Source organism: Rosa chinensis, chromosome 1 (assembly GCF_002994745.2).
Source record: "Rosa chinensis cultivar Old Blush chromosome 1, RchiOBHm-V2, whole genome shotgun sequence".
Taxonomy (NCBI): domain Eukaryota; kingdom Viridiplantae; phylum Streptophyta; class Magnoliopsida; order Rosales; family Rosaceae; genus Rosa; species Rosa chinensis.
In genome coordinates, this window is record NC_037088.1 from 22,935,783 (window position 1) to 22,958,024 (window position 22,242).

General features: G+C 37.8%; 3 protein-coding genes across 6 annotated transcripts; 1 reads left to right on the forward strand and 2 right to left on the reverse strand.

Moving 5' to 3' along the window:
- Positions 1-1,756: 1,756 nt before the first annotated feature.
- LOC112190340 (vacuolar protein sorting-associated protein 60.2) lies at positions 1,757-19,814 on the reverse strand. Of its 2 annotated transcripts, XM_024329778.2 has the most exons (8): positions 19,788-19,814; positions 7,234-7,318; positions 6,915-7,066; positions 6,741-6,834; positions 3,044-3,115; positions 2,814-2,946; positions 2,306-2,466; positions 1,757-2,179 (listed from the first exon to the last, which is right to left on the reverse strand). In XM_024329778.2, the coding sequence occupies exons 2-8, from the start codon at positions 7,300-7,302 to the stop codon at positions 2,126-2,128; spliced, it is 735 nt and encodes a 244-aa protein (XP_024185546.1). In that variant the 5' UTR covers positions 7,303-7,318; positions 19,788-19,814; the 3' UTR covers positions 1,757-2,125. The 2 variants fall into 2 exon arrangements, with proteins under 2 accessions (XP_024185546.1, XP_024185553.1); XM_024329785.2 differs by lacking the exon at positions 19,788-19,814 and having other exon boundaries at positions 2,835-2,946; positions 7,234-7,422.
- LOC112190330 (splicing factor SF3a60 homolog) lies at positions 15,536-19,883 on the reverse strand. Its single transcript, XM_024329771.2, has 12 exons — positions 19,615-19,883; positions 19,353-19,466; positions 19,010-19,114; positions 18,548-18,690; positions 18,325-18,421; positions 17,822-17,986; positions 17,583-17,654; positions 16,939-17,097; positions 16,767-16,844; positions 16,447-16,575; positions 16,121-16,267; positions 15,536-16,048 (listed from the first exon to the last, which is right to left on the reverse strand). Exons 1-12 carry the CDS (start codon positions 19,786-19,788, stop codon positions 15,902-15,904), a joined length of 1,530 nt encoding a protein of 509 aa, XP_024185539.1. The 5' UTR covers positions 19,789-19,883; the 3' UTR covers positions 15,536-15,901.
- A 173-nt stretch (positions 19,884-20,056) lies between these two features.
- Positions 20,057-22,119, forward strand: LOC112181749. Of its 3 annotated transcripts, none has more exons than XM_024320154.2 (2): positions 20,057-20,186; positions 20,504-22,119. In XM_024320154.2, exon 2 carries the CDS (start codon positions 20,606-20,608, stop codon positions 22,094-22,096), a length of 1,491 nt encoding a protein of 496 aa, XP_024175922.1. In that variant the 5' UTR covers positions 20,057-20,186; positions 20,504-20,605; the 3' UTR covers positions 22,097-22,119. The 3 variants fall into 3 exon arrangements, with proteins under 3 accessions (XP_024175922.1, XP_040369008.1, XP_024175915.1); XM_040513074.1 differs by having other exon boundaries at positions 20,093-20,186; positions 20,378-22,119; XM_024320147.2 differs by having other exon boundaries at positions 20,143-20,186; positions 20,287-22,119.
- Positions 22,120-22,242: the final 123 nt, after the last annotated feature.

Here is a 22,242-nt window from a genome sequence, read left to right on the forward strand (position 1 = left end):
ATTTTTCTAATTCAATTATGTACTCATATTTATGCTAATCTATGTGTTGATTATATATATGCGGTGAATGGTATTAATCAAGACTTCGAGTCAGGTTTCGCCAACCTTACTTCTGTCCAAGGAAGTCCCCAAACCAGTTCAAGGACTGAAAACTGAAGACTAAAGACTGCTATGTTCTGCAACGGTGCTGGAAAACTGCTTTGCTTTGCTGGAAAACTGCTGAAGTAGATTTGGTGTTCCATAATAGCCATTTTGTTCATGTAATGGTGCTGAAAAACTACTTTGCTTTGCTTTCTACTTTTCTAATAATTTTACTTGTCTTTGCATTATGTAACTTCTGTGTTCTTGTATTGGTGCTGTTCATGTATTGGTGCTGGGATATTATTTCTTTGTTAACTTCTGTACCTTCTAATTTCAAAGTAGAATATGGCTTCACTTTTCAGCTTTTATGATTATAGCTTAAACTGAAGGCATGAGTTTTATTAACAGATTGACAAATAAAGGAATAGAAATTTGGATGAAATCAGGCACAATAAAATCTCGGTTTCAGGCCCAAACCGACCAAGCCCAACCAACAAGTTCGGTATACCGAACTTTCGGTAACCAGCTTTTAATGGTTGGTTTCGGGCGCAGATTTAGCTAACTGGCCCAACTTAGGTTGGTACTCGGCTCAGGCCCATTTTGCTTGGTTTTGTACCGAGCCCAGCCCTACTACTACCCCAAAGACCCAATAGATGAGGAGGATACAGAGAAAAATAACTAAGAGGAGGGATGTCATGGTGGTGTTGAGCTTCCGAAAACATAAACCAATAAAATCATAATTAGAAAAGCATGAACAAGAAGAAGGGTTTTCTTCAAATCAAACTTTCGTCTATGAGATTCATTTTTCCTGAACAAATACCCTCATGTTTATGTGCTTTTTGAATTCATTTGAAACAATTTGACAATTTTAATGTTTACATTATGGGTAAAATCCTCATATAGTATCCGAACTATCACGAAATGTACTTTTTGGCACTCACAAATTTTCAGGGAGTCCAGTGGTACCTGTACTATCCCTCCGTTAGCCCTTATAGCACCTCCGTCCATTATTCCGTTAAAAATGCCTACGTGGCGGTCATGTGACACTCATGTGAGTAAAATAATAAGGGTAAAATAGTCTTTTTATTCATAATTAGAATTATAGAATTTAATATAATGAATATTTATAATTAAAAAATATTTTGACACATAAAAAAAGATGAATAATACCCAATTTATTCTTCACTGTTATTGGGATACTTGGGTGAATTAATTTAAGTACTTTTATTTTTGTTTAGTTTTTTATTTATTTTATGAAAAGTTAATATATTTGGAGATAACTTTTTTCTCGAACAATTAATAGGATTAATCAATAGAGATGGTAGGCAAATCTAGATATTTACTAAATTCAATTCTAGGTCTTTCTTTTAACCTAGTCTAATTTATTTTAATTTAGTTTAATAAAAAATTTGTAAAAGAAATTTGAAAAATAGATGTTTTACGATTTTACCCATACTTTAACGGAATAATTGACGGAAGTACTAAAATGGCTAACGAAGGGATAATACAGATACCACTAGACTCCCTAAAAATTTGTAGGTACCAAAAAATACATTTCGTAATAGATCAGATACCATATAAAGATTTTACCCTTAAATTATTGATAGTGACTAGTGTAAGACAATGCTAAACGTAATGAATTAAAAGTAATACTTTTGAAAGTTTAAACGGGTCAAAATTGAATAATCATTTGCGATTTTCCCTTCAGCTAAAATAACACACCGTGCTTACAGAACAAAGCACCTTTGAGAATGAAATCCAAACGACACATGAACCAAGCTTGCGTGGGAATTTCATTTCTCAAGTGTTGGATGCCTTCAGAAAAATTATTTTATTCCTGTGACTTCCTCCTAATGGCTCCTATTACGTTCCAAACAGTCACTGGTATTATTGTAGAATGCTGAAACCCACACAATGCCATTGACAATTGCAAATCCAATACATAAATTTTAACACAGATGAATCTATATTCACTTCTGCACAATATGGTTACAAAGAACTTGTTCCATCTCCCCAGATGCACAAGAGACAGCTAATTATACTCTTATCCACGAAGTGTTGCCCGAGGGACAGCAGGTAAACCCAATTCGTCCTCAGCCTGTAAACATTTGATTGTAAGGAAATTAGCAAAAGAAAAAAGTGAAAATGATGAATGGCATTCAGGGCAATGCAGTACCATGAAGCAAGTGTTTTAAATATGCATAAAATTGATTAGAGCGTATACCTGGCCATTGGATCTTCCAGCTGGGGCTGCTGCATGTCCTATGGGTGCTGAAGGCAAATTGAGCTCTCCATGTAAATCGGATTCCTGATCAGGTTGGAGATAGGATGGTACCCCATCAGATTCAGTTTCCATACCCATGTCTGCTTCTAGAGCATCCAACTCTGCACATAAAATTGAGAAAGTAGAACAGGTAAGAACAGAACAAGATCGTTTCCCAAACAAAGGAGCAAAAAAAAATAATATAACAAAATGGTCAGATTAAATTACAACACGATCACAGGAAGATCTTGATGCATTAGTGGTCAGAGCAAGTAAAGTGACTAATATATTAGCCCACAAGATGAACAAGGCAGGTTCCTCTACCCTATAGTCCCAAAGTCTGGAATTCGAGAAACGTTACACATCCAGATTCATCAATAACGCAAAAGTTCAAACTATTTAAATGATTTACTACAAAAAAGCATCTGGGAAACATAAATCAGAAGGAAAACTGAAATATATTAGGGACCTGACATGATTCCAAGCTTACCACCCATAAGTTCCTCCTCATCAATGTCATCAGGAACACTATAGCTTCTACCAAGCGTCTCTTGAATTTCATTACTTACATCCATCAGGTCCATCATCTCATCTTGCAAATTCTACACACACACACAGCATTCGCATGCCAGTAAGATATACTTTCACTGTAGCTAGCATGAAAATAAATGGAAGCAAACATAGCAACAGATTACTGACATCAATATCTTGAATCTTAACAGTTTTCATCATTCCTTTCAATTCCTTGTTCGCAGATTTCAGAGCTGTCATCTGCATAAAACAAACCAAAGTCAATTTGCAAATCAAACTGTAAAATGCAAAATATATGCCTCCAGGAAACGTAAATGGATACCAAGAATGAGTAGTGCAGAACCTAAGACACATACAAATTACATATTTTTAAAAAAAGACCCTCCCCAGAATCAACTGGTCCATCTCCTACCTCTCATGAGGTAGGCAGCAGGTTCCAATCAGGTTACAGAAAAAGCTCCGCCTCAACATCCTTGAACTGTGCCCCTTGGGATGCTACCAAGAAAAAACAACTTTAAGGTGAATATACCATAGCCCCAGTGCAACTATAGTGACTCTTTAAGCGTTGTAAATCAATTTTTATTTTTATCTAATCAGCCAAATCTGATTATCCCTTGAATTTGGCATCTTATAGGCATCTTATCTAAACACATTACAAACAAAAGAGACTAGGTAGCATGCCCAAGCCCTCAAGGCTAGAGGGGTAATCTCCTTAAAAATAAAAAATAAAAAAACTCAAAAGATACATGCAGAAAATTGGAACTTTTCATCCATATATAAAATGCTAATTGAATACACTGCCAAAGCACTATTTGATCGACTATGTTTCTATAAAAAACAACTCGGTTTGAAATAGATGTCTACTAATGGTTCTATCACTCATGTCCTTCTACTAGCACATGGATTCAATAAGTTTATATTTTCTCTGAGAAACCCTAATGATAGAAGGGGTACAGAGAATGCATAAGGAATCCACAGCTAGAAGGCAGACAAAAACAAAGAAGACAGCAACCAAAAAAAAAAAAACCAGCCTCATTTCACAGCACCTAACCCATTCATCATAAGAATGAAATAATCCCTAAAAGCATCACCAGCCCATAATATAGACCAACTAATGGTATCTAGGTAAGTGATAAAAGATGCACTAGCTCCTGCTCCTTGAAGGTTATTAAACAAATCTTCTAGTCTTGGAAGTAGGTACTTTGTTTTATGCGACCAAATTCAACTCCCATGAACCATATACTCATGGAAGCATCCTCCTTCCTGAATAATATCAGTGCTCCTTCCCAAGGTGACTTCGTAAGACAATCATCAGATAAGTCTTTTATGAAGTAACTTATACACCTGGTACTTCAACTCTTTTCTCTGTAGGTGCCATCCTTATGGACACTTCTTTTCTCTGATTTTTTTAGGTTGTTTTTCTTTCTTGAAAAAAAAAAATCAAAAACAACAAAAGAAAAAACAAAAAGCAAAAAACAAACATACAAAACAAAAACAAAAGCTGAAAAAAGCGAGTCTTTTGGCAAAGTTACAACATAGGGTACAGGCAGCCACATTCCAGGATCAACTCATCAGCAACCCACCAATTTCTAGCACTATTCTTCAGCATGAACACTGCACAAGTACCTCCTCTTTGAACATTTCATAAATCAATAAAATTTGATCACTTTGCAGCTTGAAGCCATTTCTCATCAACAGAGGATCTGTTACGCCCTCAAATAATGGTTGCTGGATTTTTCCACACTAATCGATAATACCAGCTCCACCAGTAATCCACGTTTCCTGGTCTTGTACAGATTGCCCAAGCACATAAGTACTTGAATAAAGGACTGGAGTATCGTATTAACATTTGCTAGCTTAAGAAGCCATCTCATAAGTAGCATAGACAGTCTCCAGAATCTTAATTTGAACTCCCTTTTAAAGTAACCTACTCCCAGAAAATCGTTTCTTGGTCGCATAAGGCAACAGTTGAATCAAGCATATATCATAACACAAACAAAGATAGTGGGTCCTGACAACACGGGATTCGACTTGCCACTCTAATTCTAACTAAAACTCAACAAAACTTTACAACTCTGTTTTGATACCATGAACTTACATCCCTATCCCTCAAGGCCAAGGGTGTGATTTCTCGACATCAATATAAAATCCCACAGAACGAGTGAAATATTCAAGGCACTAAGCTCTCATGCCATGATTGGGTCAACATTGGTTCCACTTAACAATATTAAGGATCCTCTAGGTGACACTGGCATTGAAATCCTTTTACCCCATTAATAGTAGTGCGTGAACATTCTCAATCAGAGAACATATACATGTATGCATACATCTATATCTTACACGTTCAAGATTGTAATGCGATAACGCCATGCAGGGTCGAGCTTGTAACCTAACTCCCACAACCTCTTGACCTCTCTACCACTTCTTTCAAAATAATCCTGCACCATCTTTCCTATCTTTCCTAGAAGATCTTTAACATTGATAAGGAGCTCTACTTAGTGAACCGTGGGTTACATATCACATATTTGTCCCTAGGAAGGAACACAAAATGTGAGGCTAGCATATTATGCTTGTCCAGCACATCGACGCACCGAAGCTATGCATGTCATGCCATTAAATCTCTAGCAATTATCAAATAGAGCTGCGAGTCAAATCACACATGCCGCGTCTTTAAGAGACCATACAAGAAAAACTTCTCAAACGTGTATACAGAACTTAACACACCAAGTAACTCCAAAATTGAAAGATTTAGACATGAATGATTCATAGTGTCCAGAATATACCTTTTTGCATGAAAAGATCCCAAAGACATTTTCCTCACCACTCTTTCCAACTTATACTTGTGACAACCTTTCGTGTGTGTGTGTGTGTGTGTGAAAAGATCCCAAAGACATTTTCCTCACCACTCTTTCCAACTTATACTTGTGACAACCTTTCTCGTGTGTGTGTGTGTGTGTGTCCAAATCTCTAATCGCTGTTTCAAAGTATGTCTAGTATATTTACTATGTAAACTTAAAGGAGGTTTAAACAGTCAGACAGATTCCCTTCAAAGATGTAAGAGCACTTTCTTGTAATATTAGGAACACAGAAAACGATGAGCAACGATACCTTTGTACATGCTTAGACCAGAAATCCTAGAGTTATGATAGCTATAGGAAAACAATAGAAAAATTGTTGTCAGCCTTGTACAGAGGGTGAGCAGTATAGTCCAACTCCTAGTAGGTACAAAGTTAAAGTGGTTGCTAGATCAGGAAATCCAGCATACAAACTAGGAGGAGAGGCTGATAAAGACTCCTTTCCTAATCTTTTTCCTCCCTTCTTTCCAAACTTGTCCTTCCTCATTTCGAATGAGGGAAAGATAGCGGTAGTGATGTAGTTAAGGGTGCCTAACTAGAAAACTTATAAACCGAGTAGTGTCTAAGGCAATTGTGATTGTCAAGGGAGTTGGTGCAAACTGAAAAGCAGGTTGAGCTCCACCGGAGAACCTACTTATTTTAAGGAGAAGAAATGAGCAGTCCACGGGGACATTAAATAGTCAATTGTCTTTGTGAAAGTGCAAGCTTACCATGTATGATTTAGAAATTTCTTTTAAAGGGGAGAGACTTTGGCTCACTATAAAAAAAAATAAAAAAAAACCATTTACCAGTATGACTTGCATTAATATAAACATGAACTTAATAGTTTATATATTCATATAGCGCATTAGCTTACCCCTTAACTAAATGTGGGTGTCATTCTATTTTGTACTTTTTGAGAACAGACAGACCTACCGGTTGAGGCCACACTATTGAGAATCAAAATATTCCAAAACATGGATGAAGTAATAGGACCCAGACTATGGTTAAGATAAGAAGTTAAGACATACAGTTTGCTGAGCATCTTTGATACCCTCCGAAGCAAACGCAACTTGATCGAGGTTAAATGTCTGATTATAGAGCATGTCACGTTGTCCTTCATACCTGTCCAAGAGAGCTTAGCAAAACTGACATATTTGTTGAAGTAGTAGTAGAAGAAGAAGAAGAAGAATAGAAGTACTGACATTCGCTTTTGCTTGAGAACCCTCATGGCTCTGGACTTAACAGCTTCCTGAGCAGGGCCAGGCCTTGTCTTCTTGATCTGCTCTTTGTATCTATTGAGTTCAACATCAAGCTTCTTGATCTTCTCATCCACTGTATCGCCTCTTTTATTAATCTGTTTGTTTGTTTTGCAAATAATAATAAATAAACCAACATCAAGCCAATCTAAAAGCCGAATCAATCAATCAAGCCCCAACACCACAAACAGCAATTAAAGAAGAGCCCTATGGCTATGGCAGGCTTTAATAAACAACACAAGGAAGGAGAGAAGAGAGAGCGAACCCTATCGGAGGCATCTCCAACAGAAGGAGGAGGCTCTTTGTCTTTCTTGGCACCGAATACCCTCTTCATCTGATCTTCTTCTTCTGTCTTCAACGATTTATCCCTAGATAGCTGCTACCTCCGATCTCGATACGCTCTGATTATTTTCTTTCTCTTGGGAAAGTATCAACGCCGATTGAGGGACAATTACTTGTACGCGTAAGACTTTATATAATATATACATATTAGCATGGGCCTACACACACATAGGGTGGGAGGATTTTTTTCCTTTTTTTTTTTAGAGTGTTTCTGAAGATAATTGAAAATAGTGGGAGTTTTGGAAACCCATCACGTTTCCATTATATTTATTTATTTATTATTATTATTTTATTTTAAATTGGTTTTATTATCCATATTGATTATTTATTGATTCGAGAAAGAACTCCTAAAACAGCATAATTTCATACAGTCAAGCAAATGAGCAGTACAAGCTGAAAAAGGTAGAGAATTCTCCAAACTTGAGCTAAAGGATGGTGTTCTGTATTTGCAAAAATTGGCTTCTCTCTTAATATGGTTAAGGCTGAAACTCTAGAATTGATTTGATAGCCACAAAATGTCTTTGCAAATGTTTCTAATACGCTAAGGTGGTTGAATGGAACCATGAAAAACTGTCAATCAAAAGCTTTAAATCGCCTTCCACTTCAAGATGAAGAAGAACAGCACTCTGACTAGCTCTCAAGGCTAGAGCTTCTACGAAATGCCAAAGCCTCTACGAATATAGGCAGAGTCAACAAAAAGATCAAATGATTGAGTTTTGGATTCATTGGAAGCTCTCATAAATAGATTAAAAAAAAAAAAAAAAATCCTTTTTGATAATTTTTTATTCTACTTTTTTAATATGTAAGGAGTAAATTGGTAAAAAAAATCAGTTATAGAGAGCAAGCTCTATTTATGTGATGCCCCGGAAATTCGTAATTATTTTCTGAGGATTTTCCAGAATTAATTTTATAACTATTGGACGGTTTCGTGGCTCGTGGATGGAGCAGAAGTGTTTCGGGCGAATAATTAATTGAAGGATATGGTTTTAGGGGGGTTGCCAAAGGTTGACTTTTTATTCGTTGAGATTCTCCGAAAACTTCCTTCACGAAAGTTGTAGAGCGCGTCGATACGAGTTCGTGGATATGTAGAACGCGAGAATCGGAGTTCGTATGAGGAAGTTATGACTATCGGAAGAAGTTTCCGTTTTAGTATATAAAGGGAAAATCAGAAAAATATTTCATTATTCCTCATTTCCTTTTCCGGAAACCGCATACCCTCTCTCCCTTCTCTCTCGTCGGCTCCCTCAGTATCGAAGAAAACCGCCTGACCCGACCCGAACCCGGCCGATCCGACCCGGCTTTTCCGGCCAACTGCGGCGGTCTCCGGCGACGAAACTTTCCAGATAGGATCGCCTCCTCCGTCTGGTCGTCCCTCTGGTGGTCTCTATCGCCGATTCTTCTCCACGGCGGCGCTGCAAGGCGGTGCAGCCTTGTGTTTTCGGACCCGGCCGGAAAACACAACTCCGGCGACTTCATGGCTTCAACGATTCCTTGGTTGAGCTCAGAATAGCTTCGCCGATCGATCCTTGGTGGTTGTTTGGATCGATTCACGTGAAACTTCGATCAACTCGGATTGGATTACTGTTCACGGCTTGTGAGGTAGTTTTCGACCCCTTAAGCTTGTTTTCTGACTTCGAGCTAGTTATGAGAATTCACAAGCATGCTTAGATGAAGAACTTTGATGTTGGGAGTTTTGTGAAATAATGTGTTTTGGCCGGTGGCGGTGCACCACCGTCTGTGGTGGCGTTCCGGCGGTGTTCCGGCCACTTAAGGAACTGTTTTTGGTATTATATATGTTCTACTCTTTGATACGAGCGTTTCAATATATAATATGCAAATTTTGGAGTTCGTATGGAATTGTTATGATTTTTGCAATTTCATACCGATCGATTATTCGATCCTTGAGGATTTGAGCGTCCGATCGACTTGTGGTTTGGTCACATCGATCGTGGACGAATTCCGAGGACTTTGGGAGGTCTCGGATGTGGTTTCGCCTCATTTGGCGTCACCTTGGGAATTTTGGTTCGATTTAGGGTTTCGAACGTTATCCCTTGTGATTCGTTGACTGAATGAGAGCTGTAATTCCTTAGGTACGTGACGTAGTACTCCTCGGACGGATATTTTGTGGATTGGCTACCTTGTCCTGAATTGAAGACGCAGCGGGAGTTTCGAGGTGAGTAATCTCACAAGGTTCATTAATGAATGAAATACCTTTATCGTTTGGTGAGTAAATCTCACGATATGTGTTATGAGTAGGATCGATATTTGTTATGAGCAGGATCGATATTTGTTATGAGCAGGATCGATATTTGTTATGAGTAGGATCGATAGGATCGATATTTGTTATGAGCAGGATCGATATTTGTTATGAGCAGGATCGATATTTGTTATGAGCAGGATCGATATTTGTTATGAGAATGATCGATAATTGTTATGAATATGGTTGATATTTGTTATGAGCATGATTACCCTATTGTCTTGGAGTTATTAGGTTAACTATGACTTTAGTTGGTGTTAGTGGTTTTCTGTGTGGATGGATGACTATGTGTGTATATATATATATTATGGGATGTATATATATGCATATATATTCATGTATTAGTGGCTTCGTTGTAAATCTATGTGATGATCGCTATCTATGTGATGACCAGCGAAATCTATGTGATGATCGCTATCTATGTGATGACCAGCGAAATCTATGTGATGACCAGCGAAATCTATGTGATGATCGCAATCTATGTGATGACCAGCGAAATCTATGTGATGATCGCTATCTATGTGATGACCAGCGAAATCTATGTGATGATCGCTATCTATGTGATGACCAGCGAAATCTATGTGATAACCGCTATCTATGTGATGACCGACAGAATCTCTGTGATGATCGCTATCTGTGTGATGATTGGCGATATCTTTGTGAATCTATGTGATGATCCTTGAAATCTAAGTGATGATTAGTAGGATGATGCAAATCTAGGTGATGATCGGTGGAAATCTGTGCGATGATCAGTGTGATGACTGCTCGGTAGCGGAGCTGAATTGTTATTAAGTTAACAAAGATCGAGAGGACTGCTGTGATGGTTGGGGCTACCTACAGACGTCAGAGTGTGGGACTTCGATGACTACTTTGTCTTGAATTGTTTGACTTAATGTGACCTCCTGAACTAAATTATATGCAGGGGTTACTATGAATTGTTTTGCTTGTTTTGATATGTGATTGCCTTGATTTCTCCTTGATTGTATTGATTGATGGTTTGATTTACATTAAGAGCCATAGCGGTTATGAACTGTACTCTGTAGTGAGGATAGGAAGGTGATTCATTGTTCTTCACCTTTGATGTCATGTTGATGACAAAAACTCCTAGGGGCGGGAAATGGGAAATGAGTGTGAAGTTGGAATTCGCTGTAGGGCGTTAGGATGGTGTTAAACATTTCTTGAGGAAGTCTTGTTTGACCGAAATTTGTGTAATTGGATGCTAGGATTGAGGTTATGAGCAGAAGGCTTTTGTGAAATTTGTGTAATTGGTTTTGAGTTACTCATACGAGCTTCATAAGCTTACCGGGTTTGTTGTGTGGAACCCGGTGCACTATTCAATGGAATGGTGTAGGGGTTAATCCTGCAGGTCGAGGAGATCGTGGCTGAAGCTGAGGTGAAGCCTGTGCAGCTTTATGGTAGGACTTCCGTTGATAAGGACTTTACCGTTGATAAGGACTTCCGTTGTATAGTTACTCTGAGCTGCATTTACGTTTTATTTTGTTGTTGGCAATTTATTTCGTAAGCATTGTAATATATAACTCTATGGAGCGAGTTTATATTAACTTTGAGGGTTCAGGGCATCAATATCTGTGTAAGTTAAAGGGAAAAAGATTTCAGGTATTTTGTATTGATGACTGGACGTTCACGCATATATAATTATGGGGTTATATATATATCGATTTTCGTGTGTGTAAAATCAGGGGCGTGACAATTTATTTTTATTTTTTTGGGTCTATCTCTAATAATATTTTGTGTGTGTGTAAAACTAGGCCTGGGACTTAGAACCGGAAAACTGGCGGATACGCACCGAACCGGACCGAAAAACCCGGTTCGGTTAACAATTTGACATCACTATTTTACGGTTCGGTTCTTCATGTTGCATCACCGGTTCGGTTCCGGTGCTTGTGTTTTAAAATTTCTGGGAACCGAAGTACATGTGTCATTATGTAATTAGTCCTTTGACTAAGCTTATTTCTGCAAAATAAGCGGCCACATGAGATTAACCCTCTCATCCCATCTCAAACTCATCATGTGTCGTTCTGTGATTAGTCCTTTAACTGAGCTTACTTCTCTAAAATAAGCTAGGCCACAGGAGATAAACTCTCTCATCCCATCTCAAACTCATCTTTCATACCCAAAAACCCTGATCAATTCTTCATCCCCAAATTAAACCCTCAAACGCATCTCAGTATCCCTCACTTATACGATCTCTCGCCCATCTCAGTTCTCTCTTCTTCTTCTTTCCAAAACACACTCTCCCTTTTTCTCTCTCTCTCTCTCTCCCTCCCTCCCTCCCTCTTCCCAACCCTTCCTCTCTCAAATCGACATGGCTATGTCATCACACTCTCCCACAACGTTGTATTGATGCTTCCGAGATATAGACAACGTCGCCACCGCCGACAACTCATCTCCACCGTCAATTGACTCGATTCTTGGCCTCTTAGAGACGCAAACAAATGGAACCGGAAAATGGCAACAACCGAACCGATTGAACTCGGTTCGGTTCTCCAGCGGTTCTGGGAATTTTCACCTCAAACCCGAACCGATTTCCTAGCAGCAGTTTCGGCAACGGTTCCTTGCAATTTTAACAGGATCCGAACCGATCCCAGGCTTATGTAAAACCGTTCTAGAAAGGGGACCTCCTTACTTTAAGAATTTGAGAATTTTTACAATTTTACACAAACATATTCAATAACTTCAACCGTTGATCCTCTAGATTCCTATGCAAAAATTATGTCTACAAAAAAATCAACCAAATCTATAATCATTTGGTCGTTTAGGGGGAGAGGGAATTGAAAGTTTCTAGTTTTCATTCTCATCTCCACAGCTCCAATTGCCGTGACTCTCGCCACCTCCTCTAGAAAGGTCGGGCCTTCCGTCCCAACTAGGTTCGGGGCCAAAGGATAGAGCTTGATTTTTAGGTTTTGGAATAGGGGAAAGAAACATATGGATTAGAGTTACTAGGGATGTGGCGGTTGTCGGAGACACTCGAGTGGGTTGTCGCCAGAGTAGAGCTGAGTGGTGGCGGCCATGGTTTGAACTTTTGATTCATAACTAAGCGATCTGGGATTCTAGGTATCGGTGGTTCTGAATTGTGATTCGTAATAGAGGAATTAGTTATTAAAAACTAAGGAAAAGCTAACACCAATAGTGGTTGTTACAGTGGCAAAGATGTAAGGTTTGTGATATTGGCCATGTGGGTTCGAACCATGCCATTGTTTCATTTTTTGGTTTTCATTTTTTTTTTAGTATAACTGCATTACTTATTAAAAACTCGACCTTGTTTTTATTTTAATTTATTTTCGTTAGAAATCTACATTTTTTAATTAAAACTTTGGTTATGAGCATTTTAATTTGATAACATATAGTTGATTATGTGGATCGAGACCTAAATGAATACTAAAGAAGGTAAATATTTTAGCGTGGCCATTTTACCCCGCAATGATCACATCCAGTGGTCAAATTAGCAAATTGCTTTTTCCTCCACTTTGTTGGTCTCGTAAAATATATGTTCGTATATAACCAATGAGAAAGTTTGACCACATTAGTAGGCATGTAGAGAGATTTCATGAATTTAAAACATCGATAATGAGAAACAAAAGGTTCCGCATTGTCTATATATTTACTGCATAAAAATATGAACCTTGTGAAAAAAAAATTGGCCCCGTATGTCATTGTTTAGGCTTAATCAAGACAGTCAACCATTAATTACAGTTATCTATATATAGAAAGACCTTTTCTTTTTCTTTTTCTTTTTTTTTTCTAAAACGATATTAACGAATCATTCAAAATTCGATGTTCAAAAATTTTGCGAGCATATGCTTCATTGGCCAAGCTTCAACTATCTTCAACTATTATTGTACAAATTTTCAACTTAGGAGCTCCCTTGATTAAATTGCTCTTGAAGAATTTTAATGAATAAATACAAAGGTATAAATATATATTTGGTTGACTACGTAGAACAAGGTCAAATCGAGGACAATGTGACTAAATTTTTTACTACATGCATATAATATCCTAATCATCACATCTAACAATTGATTTGACTGATTTTTTTTTTGTCGGCCATGTTGATATTGAAATGTATACATTCCTATATAACCAATGAAGAAGTTAGACAATCTCAATAGGCACATCAGAACTTTGTCAATCCAATAAATCAAGAAAGAAAAATGGTAAATTCGACCTTGTCATTTCATATACTTGTACTAATTTGTTTAGTGTGAAAAAAATTGGCCTTGTACGTCATTATTTCGGCCTCGGTTATGGGGGTCAAAGCACATTTAAGACAATTACGAAAAGATCCTATTTGCTAAAACGTCGATAACAGATCCGTCAAAACTCCAATTTTCATGAGGTTTGCGACCACTCTCACATGACTGAGCTCCATCTACCTATGTAAAAGTTTTCAGCTTGGCATCTGGTCTTAATTAAATTGTTTTTTGAGAAATGTAATGTATAAATATGGATTGAGATCAAGAGGATCGATGACAACAATGGCTAAGATTTTTCATTTTTACCATATGCATATAATATCTTGATCAATACATCCAACAACCGATTTGACAAATTTCATTATGTCGATCATGTTGATTTTGAAATATATACATTTCTATATAACCAATGCACAAGTTAAATAATCTTAGTGGACACATTAGAATTTTGTGTGATCTGAGAAATGAAAAATGATAGATTCAATCTTGTATGTATATTTAACCTGAGTAGGCGAGTAATATGCAGTATGTGAAAAAATGTTGGCAAAGCTTGTTTCAAGTGAGATTGATAATGTAATACAGAGTCTTGGTCATCTGTTGAGCACAAATGTTGATAGTGCAAGAAATGTAGTGCAACAAGTTCAGACACAGATGTTTAATTTGTCGAAGATTGTGCATAGAACACATGTGGACTTCAGACTGTCAGTCATTCTCTTATTTACAAGATCTTGTTTCGATGAATGGTCTTGCTAAATAGAAGTAATAAACCCAATAAATGGGGCATTTAAAAATTATTTCTATATTTCTTACTTTACCCCTATTTTTGGAAAACCCACCCATGCACACCCAGCAGTCCTTAACTCCTTACTTGAGTCACCTCCGTCCGACATACACTGATGAAATTCACGCACTTTCAACGCCTATTTTCTTTTCTTTCATCTTCCAAAGACCAGCAAATTTAATGTGTAGATCATTATAAATTTCCATTTGGGTGTTGAGGGTTTTGACTGTTTGGTATTGAGGAACTGGGTATCTCATACAATTGAGTCTTTATAAAGAAACATGATTTTTTGTAAACACAATTCTTGCATAAGAATCTAAAGGATGAATGGTTGAAATCATTGAATTATATCATATACTAGTGTAAAACAGTAAAAATCTTCAAATCCTTAAAGTAAGGAGATCTTCTCTAGAATGGGCATATATACTAGATCTTCAAATCCTTAAAGTAAAGAGATCTTCTCTAGAATGAGCATATATACTAGTGTAAAATAGTAAAAATCTTCAACAATCCTTAAAGTAAGGAGAGACTCTCTTGAAAATATATAGACCAATTCTAGAGAGGATCTCCTTACTTTAAGAATTTGAGAATTTATACTATTTTACACTAGTATATGACACACACACATAATGACGATGAGTTGAAGTTGGTCGCCGCCGGTCAGTAAACAGCATGAGTGCTGGGTTTAAATAAAGGTAAAGTTGGAAATTGAGAGGCAATTATTTTGTAGCTCAATATATTAAGAGATTTACAGGTCAATATATTAAGAGATTTACAGGTACAGTACCCTTCGATGAAATATATAAATAACAATTGTTCTGGATGTCGTCTTACTGTGTGGTCTTGCATCAGCAAACTCTACTAAATAGCAATTGTTCATAATATTAGTAGCCTCCTTGCAACATCCAGAGAAGCCACTCTTAACACTACTTTTTCATGCTTGCACCAACCAACACATTATATAACGTTCACATTTTCGAGGGAAGAAGATTTCATATTACTAAAGATAGTCATCTCCAAACCCTTTCATACAACTAATGGATCTCACAATAGTTACACAATGGCATGGCGCAAAATGCAAAGACAAAACACATTATACAAATGAAGTCAACTTTTTTTTTTTTTTCGGGAAAATTGGAAAGTCTCATGTGAGGTGTAAGCAACATGAACTCTCCAGCAAGAAAGACTGATCATGGTACAATTTTTGAGTGGCTGATGTACTTAAACTTGGGCCCTACATAACATATGACCTTATACTTGGCTACAAAACACAAATCCTACGATTCTGACCCTTACCACCTGATACTAACATTGAGCATTCCTCCCAACAATTGCATACTTAAATTAGTCCCTGTCGCTGGAGATCAGTATATGTCTTTTTATTATAGATGTTGCCCTCTCTGTCTTCATACTCTTCTTCAAGGTCCGGGCGCCACTTGTTCACCCCTTGCCGTGCTTGTATCCTCTTCCACAATTCTTGTGCTTCCTGCAAAGTAGGAATGGTAAGACTACTGGAAAAACATCGAATCTAACTAGATTCTATCTGAAAAAAAGATACCTCAATTGATGTGATCTCATTGAAGTTCTTGGTGTTTGGTATGCCAAGGCAACGCATTCCATGCTGATGGCGCCATTCCTTAAAATGCCGCTCAAAAGCTCTACGCCCCCAGTAACTCTGATTCCCACATATCTCACACTTGAATTCCTGAAAAACAAAAATAGAAAAATACAAGTGTGAGGGAATGAATAAATAGACGAGCATGCAAACAGTAATCAGATTGGTTCCTTCACAAAATTAGAAACTCCCCAAGCACCAGTATACATGTTTGATTAGAAACAACAATATGAAATAGTATAAAGACAGAATTTTAGGGTGTAGTTTACCTGACCAAGACCATGAAGCTTATACAGCCAGTAAGGTATGGGCTTCCCATCCCAACCCATTGGCAATTTGAGTGGATTATAAATCTGCTGCTCATCGTCATCACTTTCAGTATCAGCCTGTGTCTCTTCCTGCAAGGAAACAACCCAAGCAAGCATTTGTTAGGGACAAAAACAAACTTGGAAGACATTAACAAAGATACTATAGGCCAAAGGAAAAGAGCTCAGGTGATAGAGAATCTAAACAAGACTAAGAATAACGTTTGGGTGGGTTGTCCCTAAAATAGTTTCGGGGAAAAAAATATGACATGCTATGCACTTACATCCTCACGTTCTGCAGCAATTTCTTCATATGTCAAAGCCTGTTTCTTAACAATGTTGTCTTTTGTTCGTTCAATAGCCTGCATTAATGCAGCAGATAATTTGTAATTGTGCACCGACATTCAAAAGGAAATAAAGCAGGTGAGAATAAATAGCTAGGCAACATATACCGACCTCACTCAGTAAGTCGCTTAGTTTTTTCAATTTGGCTTCCAAGAGAGCAATTTCTTTTAACATGACAACTTGCTGTGGAGCTACAGCAGCCCCATTCTGTGCTGAACCATGTGACCCTTTGGCAAAATGCTTCTTGTCCAACTTTTCCAGAGGTGTATCCTGCACAAAAGCAAGAAAGCCGTTGAACACAACAACATTCCAACATAACAGGAGTAAGAAATAAAGTGACCTGAACATTACTTTTAACAATAACCTCAGATAAGAATATTAGACTGATTTTCCTTATGCCTCAAATTTGTATATCAACTATATGGGCCTACGCACAATGACTAAGAATGATGATTTAGTGCTACAATAACATACAGAATCATGAGTGTTCTAAGACCTACTTTGTAAAACTAAGTGATCCTAATTTCTTGTCAATTTATATTATTTCCACCAAAATAACCCAAGCATATTTAGGCCAATTCACATAGTTCCAACTGCAAATGCTGCTCAGAATGCTGTTATTTTAAAACCAGTGCACAGGATAACATAAACAAAATATATATATACACACACACACACGCGCGTGCACATATATTTGTAGACTTTTTTTTTTTTTTTTTTTTTTTTAAAAAAAACAATAGTTAAAGAACAATTACCTTTGTAAGTAAAAGCCTCTCTGCACGTTGCTGAACGGTACCCCCTATCTTCAGTCCTAACGAAGCCAATGCCTAGAAGGTAAAATAAAGAGATTAGCAACGGAAACTGAAATGAGCTGTTAATAATATAGAGATGATCCAATGCCTGGCAGGTAAAATAAAGAGATTGAAAACTGATTTTGAGCTTTTAACAATAGTTATTAGCTTATTTATCTTTAGGCTTCTAATATCACCATTACCTCCTTTAGCTTTTCAGGACCCAATTCCACCAGTTCTTCCACTGTGCTAAAATAGTCAAGATCAATAACAGTCTGCTGATCTTGAACTTGTTCACCATCCTGAATCGCATTTTCCCATTCTTCTACCTTACCATCTGCCCATTGTTCTTCAAATTCAGTTTCAACCTGCCACAGAACCACCATAATTAAATCCAAATCCATGTCCAGGCTAACAATTTGCAGTAGCATATTTGATACTCCCAACGTCAAGTTCACAAAATCTAATAAGTTCCATAATTCAGTATGAAATATGCAGTTCTAATGCCACAAATAATAAAAATTACTGCACATCTTATCATTATTTTAACAAAAACGTGCACTAGACAATATTTCATATACTGGAATATATAAATAAACAATAAATAGACAACTCGTGATTCACTTTTATAAATAATAGGGCTTTCATTGATGCCTGAAGCTCATAGAAGTCACTAATCTATGTAAAAAGATGGTATTAAACAAACCTTTGTGAATATTCTATCAAGATCTTGCAATGGCTCTGTCCGGTGGAAGAAATATACCAGATACTGAACTAGATTTTCAAGATATTCCCTGTACTGCCTGAAGGAAACCAAAACAAAATCATTCACAAGTTTCATGTCAATATACTAAAGCCACAGAGAAAGAACCAAAATAATGATCGTTTTTCTTGCAAAAGAAAAAAAAAAAATTAAGAGCCCACTTCACCTTGTAGACTTGAGCTTCCGAGGAATCTTATGTGGTTGTGAAAAAACATCAAGATAAGCAGAGTACTCAATGGGCTCTCCAAATTTAGAATTGATATACTGATTGTACAGTTCATGTAAATCCAGGTATCGTCCATAAGCTTCCTAAAACCAAAACTAAACGTGATTAATGACAGGATAGAAAGAATGTACTAAGCAAGTATCTCTCAGAGTGACAAAAGCAATATCTTAATTCAGCTTAATGAATATGTCAAAATAACAACAAGATATATAATATCTCCTTTTACTGGACTAATTCCCATTGAGGCAGTGAGTAAAACGGAAAAACGAATGAAATATAAGTAGAGTTTCACTGGTAGTCGATTTTTCAATCTCATGTACAAAAAGAAAAGACTGAAGCAACAGTAAATTCACTTGTCTTTGTAACCTCATGCATTGTTTACACATAATAAGATAGACTGACCTCTCCACTGAACTCTACTTGAGGCTCCTCCTTGAGCAGGGCTTCATGTTCTTCATTAGCATCGACAACTAGTGCAGCTGGATGTCTCCTATGGTACTCACGGATCTGTACATAGCATAGGAATGCTTACAGTCATATACGAGAAAAAAGGAATGCTTGCAGTCTAAGTCAACATCAAATTCTATCTAAAACAATAGAATAGAGCAAACACAAAAAAAATTTCCTGCACGTAGGCACTCTTTGCTCAATTTAATTATAGCAACAAGTTTTGCCCCCAACTACTAGTAGGCTTTAATTTTGAAAATCTCAAACTAGGAAAACACACGAAAGAAATAAGAAATACCTCTTTCAATCTATCATAGAATGCACTGAACACATTGGTGCCGGTGGCAGTTTGGCCTCCGAGAGCCGCAATCTCGTCCTTCCTCGCATTATCGTTATCCTCATAGATCTCAATCTGAAAATATTAACAAACCAATTCAGGTCCAAACTCGTAACTCGTTCGTAAATAGAATTTCATAATTTTTAAACCATCCTAGAATAATTTAACACTCTCAAAATTGCGCAGAGAGAGAGAGAGCAATAGAAGAGTGATATTGACTTACGAGTCTTTCTGTGGTGGAGGTGACGGTGTCGATCATGAGGCGGACACGGTGGCTCTGAGCCAAGCGTTCCTTGCCGCTCGCCGGCTCGTTCTGTAAGTCCTTCACTATCAAACGCTCCAAGCGCTCCACCTCCTCGTGAGCGCCACGCGTCACCTCCAGTAGCGTCGACGACATCTTCTTCTTCTTCTTCTGCTTCTGCCTCCCCTGAGCTGAGCTGCGGTTAGGGCTTTGGTTTCTCTCGACTCTCCAATACTGAGAAGTGAGAACGCTCCCTTCACCTTCACATCAGAAACGTTTTTATTCTCGTTTCCGGAGACAGGTCTTATGACGTGTACGTACCCTATTGGACTGTGGCAGACTAACAAAAATTAACGGGTTCGGGTCGGTTTCGGGTTCGGGTTCGGTTTCGGGTTCAAATGCCCACCCGTGAAGAATACGGATCAGTCTAGGATGGAAACCAACCAACCCGATTGATAGGTCCATGTCTCTTCGCTTTGCTGCTTGGCCGAACTCAACTCTCTCTTTGCTCATCCCTGTGTTCTTGGGTTCGAACGAAATCACTGATAATTTAGGTAAGTTGGATTGGTTTATTTCGAACTGATCATGGGTCTTGGTTAATCGTTCTAATGCTCGAATTGGTTTGTTTTTTTTTTTTCATATGAATGTTTTCAGATGTGAAATTTTTTTGGAAGGATTTGCTAAACCATGTTCTATGAATTCACCAAGCTTTGAGATTTACTTGTTTTATATATATTATTATTAGACGGAATCATCACAAAAAGGCACTGGATCGGTTGACACTGTTGAATGTTGATAGTTCAAGCTTTGACATGGAAATGTTTTGATGGGTTGTCTGTCTGTCTTCTGATACGTATAATCTTTTGCTTAGTTTTTTGTCAAAGAGAATAAGATCAAAGTTGAAGAAGGAGGAGGGTGCCACAAGCAATGGTTTTACTACCTCAAAGCCTCTGAGTACATTACTTCCATTGTCATGGATTCACAGGAGAACCAACAATCCATTAACCAACCACAACCCCATCCAACTCACTCCTTCAACTTCAAATTGAAATCATCTGTATTCTACGTCTCCTCCATCCTAATTCTCGTCCTCGCCGTCTCATTCAGTTTCACCACAACAAACTTCCTAAAAACCCAACACCTAAAGTACACATTCTCATTACATCCAACCTTGTTTCAAACTCTTCTGGAGTTTATTCACCCTTCCAAGAAAACCATACAAACCCAAGAGCCTGAACCCATTTCGCTTCCCCTCAACTGTGTCCTGTGGATGGCTCCTTTTCTCTCGGGTGGTGGGTACAGTTCAGAAGGTTGGTCGTATATTTTAGCACTCTATGAACAGAATAGAACCCGCAGTTTTAGAATGGCCATTGAGCAACATGGTGATCTAGAGTCCTTTGAGTTCTGGGAGGGATTGCCTAAATATATGAAAGATTTGGCAATTGAGCTTTACCACACAAAATGTAATATGAAAGAGACGATAGTCATATGTCACAGCGAGCCTGGTGCATGGAACCCTCCATTGTTTGAAACTCTCCCTTGCCCACCAACTGCTTATGAAAACTTCAAGTCTGTGATTGGTCGGACCATGTTTGAAACTGATAGGGTGAGTCTCGAGCATGTAAAGCGCTGTAACAAAATGGATTATGTGTGGGTTCCTACTGAGTTTCATGTATCTACATTCATAGAAAGTGGGGTTGATCCATCTAAGGTGGTCAAAATTGTGCAGCCTATTGATGTGAAGTTCTTTGATCCAGTTGAGTATGAGCCATTAAATCTTGCTTCTATAGGGAAATTGGTCATGGGGAAGACAACACGTAACTCAAGATTTGTGTTTATGAGCATTTTTAAGTGGGAATATAGGAAAGGATGGGATGTGTTGCTGAAATCATATTTGGAAGAATACACTGCAGCAGACAGGGTTACTTTATATCTTTTAACAAATCCATATCACTCGGATAAAGATTTTAGCAATAAGATAGTGGAGTTTGTGCAGAAAGCTGGAATAGAAAAGCCAGCGACTGGTTGGGCTTCAGTTTATGTGATTGACACTCATGTAGCCCAATCTGATTTGCCTCGAATATACAAGGCAGCTGATGCATTTGTTCTTCCGTCAAGAGGGGAAGGGTGGGGAAGGCCTATTGTAGAAGCTATGGCAATGTCGTTGCCAGTGATTGCCACAAATTGGTCGGGACCAACAGAGTATTTGACCGAAGAGAATAGCTATCCATTGATAGTGGATGGGATGAGTGAAGTAATGGAAGGGCCTTTCAAAGGACATCTCTGGGCAGAACCTTCTGTTACTAAGCTTCGGGTGCTAATGAGGCATGTAATGGATAATGTCGACGAAGCCAAGGCCAAAGGAAGAAGAGCAAGGGAAGACATGATCACCAAGTTTGCTCCGGAGATTGTTGCAGATATTGTTATCAAACATGTACAAAACATATTTAAAAAGATGGATTAATAGTTCCACCGGTTGTTTTTAAATGCCATGAACTGATTAGGCTTACGCAGTCAATTACAACAATACCTCATTGAAAGAACACAAATAAATATGGACAATTCTTAGGTTCACCCCTTTGGTGAGTGAATGAGCATATTCACCCTCTC

Bases quoted from the DNA above. Each gene is read 5' to 3' on its own strand.
- LOC112190340 (XM_024329778.2), bottom strand. From the start codon at position 7,302: ATGAAGAGGGTATTCGGTGCCAAGAAAGACAAAGAGCCTCCTCCTTCT. The intron at 6,835-6,914 runs GTCAGTACTTCT...TCTCTTGGACAG, and splicing joins GTTCTCAAGCAAAAGCGAAT to GTATGAAGGACAACGTGACA. The intron at 3,116-6,740 runs GTATGTCTTAAC...TGTTTTATGCAG, and splicing joins TCAAAGATGCTCAGCAAACT to ATGACAGCTCTGAAATCTGC.
- LOC112190330 (XM_024329771.2), bottom strand. From the start codon at position 19,788: ATGTCGTCGACGCTACTGGAGGTGACGCGTGGCGCTCACGAGGAGGTG. The intron at 16,576-16,766 runs GTAAGTGCATAG...GTTTCCTTGCAG, and splicing joins TTGCTGCAGAACGTGAGGAT to GAAGAGACACAGGCTGATAC. The intron at 16,049-16,120 runs GTATCTTTTTTT...CCTACTTTGCAG, and splicing joins ATGAGATCACATCAATTGAG to GAAGCACAAGAATTGTGGAA.
- LOC112181749 (XM_024320154.2), top strand. From the start codon at position 20,606: ATGGATTCACAGGAGAACCAACAATCCATTAACCAACCACAACCCCAT.